This window comes from Ictidomys tridecemlineatus, chromosome 1 (assembly GCF_052094955.1).
Source record: "Ictidomys tridecemlineatus isolate mIctTri1 chromosome 1, mIctTri1.hap1, whole genome shotgun sequence".
NCBI classification, from domain to species: domain Eukaryota; kingdom Metazoa; phylum Chordata; class Mammalia; order Rodentia; family Sciuridae; genus Ictidomys; species Ictidomys tridecemlineatus.
In genome coordinates, this window is record NC_135477.1 from 137,322,542 (window position 1) to 137,328,541 (window position 6,000).

A 6,000-nucleotide genomic window follows, 5' to 3' on the forward strand; every position below is an offset into this window, starting at 1 on the left:
GGGACTTCTAGCCTCATTTAGATGGTGATTTTGTGAGTGGCTCATTTTGTGAAAAATTAGCAAAACATACACTTGAGCTCTGGCTTTGTTCTTTGTTCTTTGTTATAATTCAATAAATAAATTTTCTAAAAAAAATATGAGCCATACCTACTGACCCAGCCCTCCTTCCTGAGGTTTAAGAGGGAAAAGCACTTGTCTCTAAAGAGATATATAGATTTATGATCTAACTATGTTAGATGATAGGGTATTTTATTGCATCATTTTTTGAGGTACTGAAAGTTTGTTATTAAGAGATGGGTGGAATAAGTCATGGACTATCCATTCTGTGGAATGTTACATATTTATTAAATATTTTATCTAGTCATCTGGAAGAATTATTAATTTTTTTAAAAAAATATACAAGATGAGTTATATTATTTCATTCCATTTTGGTTTAAAAAGAAAAAAAATCTATGTATATAGATTTCTGTATGAGCCTAGAGAAAAGAGTAGAAAGCCATGTTAACTGAGATGGGACTGGAATTAATGATCAGGAACAGTTATTAAATTTTTTTAGGTACATCTTTGTGTAATTAACCATTTCTTAGATACTGATCTTACCACTGGTCCCTGTAGCAATTCAACTCCTGTTTATCTATGATATTCAGCTAACCTTATTCACCAACTGAGCCATGAATTATTACGATAACAAAAAGAAATACAAGGATATTTAGAAAGAACTTGAGCATTTCTAGATTGTATATGACTCAGAGTTGGCAATGAATGACTGCATCATGCATTATTCTCAAATTGGTTTATTATCACAAGTGAAAGTCACATGAAATATATATTCCTGATATTAGGTGTCTGGCTTCTTTGTTTCTTTCAAGCGAGAACAAGAAACTCAAATGGCTCGTCTTAAAAAACAGCAAGAGGAATTGGAACAGATGAGATTGCGGTACCTGGCTGCTGAGGAAAAAGATACGGTAAAAACTGAACGACAAGAATTGTTGGATATAAGAAATGAATTGAACAGGTATATGATTAAAATATTATTTTTCTCTTACAAAAACAAAAGTTCTAATAGGATAACTTTTTAATTGGATCATTCAGTCCAGGAAACAAATAACTTTAGATTCCTCAAGAATAAAGTAGATCCTACATAAAGTGTATTAAGACATTGGTAAGATAAAATTTTGTATGGTCTTCAAAGTGACAGGCAAAAATGGTATTTTTAAGTCACCAAAACAGTGTATAGTACATAGCATTTCTTTGGTTTCAATGATATATATGGTGGCAAATTTTTGGAAGGCAAGGATGGTGTTATAATTCACAGATGTTTTACATCTTTCAAGTCTATAACATTGTAGACATCAAATAAATATTTGTTGAATAAAAGAGAACAACAGTGGTTCAGATTGAGCCCTATAACTTGACACTTAGAGTTCACCCTTTGAAATTGATATTTATTCATTTGTCTTCTGAATAAACCCCTGAACCCACTTCTGTAGTGATTGCAGTTTTTACACGTAAAGATATGGGATAAATACTTTTATCAAATACGTGTGTGTATAAGTGTGTCCCCCAAAATTCATATGTTGAATGATGAGAACTATTAGGCAATTATCTGGAAGGCTACCATATTAGAAAGAGGTAAGTAGGATTTTCCTCTTGGGCAGAATAAAAGTATAAAGGAAAATGCTAAGTTCAATACAAGAAGGAACTTTCTAACAGAGCAGGTCTACAAAGCAGAAGGTTCTTTGTGGCAGGAAGTATGTGAGTGGAATCTAGACATAGCACATTTGTCAGAAATGTTATTCAAGTTTCCAATTTTCATAGTTTCTTGAGCTACAAAGTTCTAAAATTCCATTATGATCATGACTGATGATTTGGTTTTTTTATTTTAGTAATATTTGATAGAGATAATCTATCAGTTTTGTAAAAATTGCATTTGTCCTTTATGCATAAACAGAAGTGGTAAGTGGTTAAATTTTGTGGTACATAGTGTAGCATTGGGTGTTGTTAATTTGCCTAAAGAACTCCTTTCTCAAAGGTGGCTATAAGAATTCAGATAGAGGAAACAACTATTCAGATGTCTACCCTTACCCATCCACATGCATTGCTCAAAATCAGTGGGAAAAAAAATAGTACCAGTATCTCATTAACCATTTATTAACAGTGCCCCTCCCTATTTAGACTTTTTCTGTGAGAACAGATGAAGATATTTGGTGTCCTTGGACTGTATACTTCAGTTTCCTTTTCTTTCCTGAGGAACTGTAGGATTTGCATGTTTCAGAGTTGTTGCCCATTGTCATGTTCTCTGGAGTCCAGTCTTCTTGCTCTTTTAGAGCAGAATTCACTCCTCACTGGTTTTTCCTCCCTCCCCCCAACCCCTTGTGCAAATTCAGAAGTGGGTTTGCTTCTTTTAGGCTTATTTATTCTGAAGATCATATCACAGCAGAGACTTGGATTCAACTGCTTTATCTTATCAAGATGGAGTTTAGGAATAGTTGAAATTACAACCTTCTATGGCCAATTATTAGAGAACTATAAAGTGAATCTTAATTACACATTCTAAATTAAAATATATCCCATACCCAAATTTGGTTTATTATTATCTCCCCATTTTCAAGGCAGTGTGATCAACAGTATTCTATTGGAAATACCCAGATTCTAGAGCAGCATCTGCTTCCTGTCCTCATCTCCAAATGAAGTCATTAAAAACATAACTTGAAGACATCCATATAGAACTTTCAAGTGTATATGTCCTTTGAATCTGACATTTATAGAATTTAACTTTCTGAGTAATTAAATATAAGCTCAATGATAGTATGGCCTTTTCTTCTTGATTCAAGGCCGTATCCACCAAAACTGTTTGGTATAAATAACTTTGTTGATTGAATTTAGAGAAAAATTTAATATTCAAACAACAAAGCTTTAATTACAATATAAAGATAATAAAGAATGATTAAAGGTACATCTAGATGATGGAACATTATTAAGCCATTTAGAAGAAAACTTAATGTTGTAGAAAAACATTCACTATAAAAATAAGGGGAAAATAGTATACATCATTGCATATATATTGTTAATTTTTTAGAAAACATTTTTAAAGTACATATGTACATTTTTTAAAGTAAAAATACAGAAAAATGTTACTTACTTTGATTATCTTTTCATGAGATTGTTGCAGATTGTTTTTTATACAGCTGTAAGATTTCTAGAATTTTGTATTTTATAATTAAAAAAACTTGTTTTTTTAAACTGCCTTTTATAAATATGTTAACTCTGACTAGCCAAATGATACATTGTTTTTTTTTTTTTTCTTTTCTTTTTTTGTTTTGAAATCGAGGATTGAACTCAGGGGCACTTGGTCACTGAGCCACATCCCCAACCCTGTTTTGTATTTTATTTAGAGACAGTGTCTCACTGAGTTGCTTAACGTCTTGCTTTTTGCTGAGGCTGGCTTTGAACCTGAGATTCTCCTGCCTCAGCCTCCCAAACCAATGGGATTATAGCTATGCGCCTCCACCCCTGGCTGATACATTGATTTTTGTTTTCTTTCTAAAATTATTACTAAAGCTTTATCATTGAATCATCTTGTTTTTAAATAGTGCTGTTAAGGAAATCGAAACTATTTTTTGCCTTCTAGAGTAGCATTTGTTCTTGACTTCTCAGGTTAAGACAACAAGAACAAAAACAGTACCAGGATTCCAAAGAGATTGCAAGTGGGAAAATGGATGTTCCACATGGCTCTATGCTAGAAGAAGGTTTGGATGATTATTTGACTCGTCTAATAGAAGAAAGGGATACTTTGATGAGAACGGGTGTGTATAATCATGAAGATCGAATAATAAGCGAACTTGACCGACAGATCAGAGAGGTTCTGGCTAAAAACAATGCCAGTAATTAATAACATTTGGAAAATCTTTATAAAGACTCCAGTTCTAAATTTTAATTTCATTGTAAAATTCTCAAAAGTGAGGAAAATTGGTATTTTAAAATGCTATTTTCAATTTTTATAAGCATAATTTTTATATGCTACTGTATAGTATTTATTTGGTTTAACTTTATGCTACCTCTCCCATACTGGTTTTATTTGTAATTGCATTTTATATAGTCATTTTAAATGACTTTTCAGTGTTTCTCAGTTTATAATCTGATGGCTAACTTTCAAAACAGCTTTTCACTAAGTTTGTTCTTGGAGAAATGACTGCAATAATTTCCAGTTTTATATACATGTTTTTTTCATAATGCGCCAAAAGAGTATACATTGCACTTTAACAATGCTGTGTCCTCTTCCAATTTGAATGTAAATATCTTAAAAGTTGAGGCATTTGTAAATGTAGGTGGGTTTACTTAACTCATTTTAGATGACCATTTTTTCCTTAACTTGTGATATCTGCAAATGACAAATTTGAAAACAAGTGGTATCAGTGCCGAGAAGCCATATGACATATTGGGTGACATTATTCATTTGTTTAAATACAGTTAATAACGATTAAACTTGTTTGAACTATTGAATTTTCAAGTTTTCAGTGTATTCAACATCTAAGAACATGAAGTAATAGCTTTTTTCCTCTGTCTCCTGCTCAAGAATGCACTATTTTCTTTTGTTAGAGATTTTGTTTTCCAGGGATAGAAATATGAGCTGTTAAGTCTTCTCTAATAGAATATGGAAACAGACACAAATATTTTAGCTATAAAAACAGTGAAACTAAACTATTTTTTACTCCCTCTAATTTTAATCAGTCTTTCAAAAGCACATGAGATGTCAGTGGATTTATGTAGTGTCATGTCTGTATAAATTTTTAAGAGTTCCTTTATATCATATTCTTCAGAGCCAACATATGTCATCAAAGCAACACTGTCCACCTTCTTTTACACAGTACTGAAAAGATTTGCTAGCAAATTCACAGATTAGGTTGGGTCTTAAAGTAAGTAGTTTAAAAATTCTGATTGCCAGATAATAAGTATATACTCTGTGAAGTATATATTATTTACCAATATTCAGTAAAAGCAGAATCAGCCATTTGATAACATTACTTTTCTGTGATTTCAACAAAGTACATTTCTTGTTTGAGAAATTAAAGTCCCTATGCATATTAGATTTTCCCCCTTTTTAACAGTGTATTAATATTCTAAAAACAACCCAGCAATAAATAAGTTACTGAATGAGAGAATAATAAATCAATTAATCATAGCAGGAATTTGAAATATTAATTATGATTAGATATTTTCTCTCATTGATTTTTGGGCCACATAAATGAAACAAAAGTATTTTTTGTTTTGAAAGGTCTTGGTAAATACTGTTGAATGTTTACCCTTCGTTTGTATTGTGTGATGCTTGTAACTTTTCAAACACTAGAGGGGGCCTTAGATTTAAAGAAACAAAAAGGACTTTTCTAAAGTGTACGTGTGGTTTATTTTGCCTTCTGTAAAGCCATCTTTGGGCTATTGTAATTTAACAAATAAAATCATAATTGTATGCACCTTTAAACTCTTAAGTGGTCTTGATTTTGTTTCTAAATACACTGGGAAAAGTGCTTGGCTGTTCCTGTTTCAACTCACTATATTTTTGTTTATTCTTAAGTAATTACATTACAGATACTTATTATATGTCTTAAAATTAGGAGTGTCTAAAATTTAAAAAAACCTTTTGCAGTTTTCCAGCGATAGCCATTCTAGTTGTAAGTGGCATTTTACAATTTTACACCACATTGCTGTCAATGCCTAAGTGTTAACAAGTATGACCCACACTGGATAGGTAGGTGGTAAACAAATTTCTTAAGTACTACATGTAACAGGAGACCTTTTATCATATATTTTAAGGTAAATAAAATTCGCCTTTAAAATTTCTATGATTATTTTTCATGTATAAAATCTGTAAGTTACCACATCTAAGGCTGGCATGTACTACATGGGAGGAGGTGTATCATGTCTGCAAAGTGTAAACAGTGCTATGTCCACATTAAACTAAGAGTTCCTTTACAGGATATCTACCAATTTCTGTCTGGATTT

General features: G+C 31.6%; 1 protein-coding gene across 2 annotated transcripts in view; it reads left to right on the forward strand.

The window, feature by feature from the left end:
• The window catches only part of Cep120 (centrosomal protein 120), a 74,803-nt gene extending 69,324 nt beyond the window's left edge, over positions 1–5,479 (forward strand). For both annotated transcript variants that reach the window (XM_040272033.2, XM_013360997.4), the window contains 2 exons: positions 870–1,015; positions 3,658–5,479. In XM_040272033.2, the coding sequence (XP_040127967.1) occupies positions 870–1,015; positions 3,658–3,892 (381 nt within the window). In that variant the 3' untranslated portion in view covers positions 3,893–5,479. The remainder of the gene's footprint in view (positions 1–869; positions 1,016–3,657) is intronic.
• Positions 5,480–6,000: the final 521 nt, after the last annotated feature.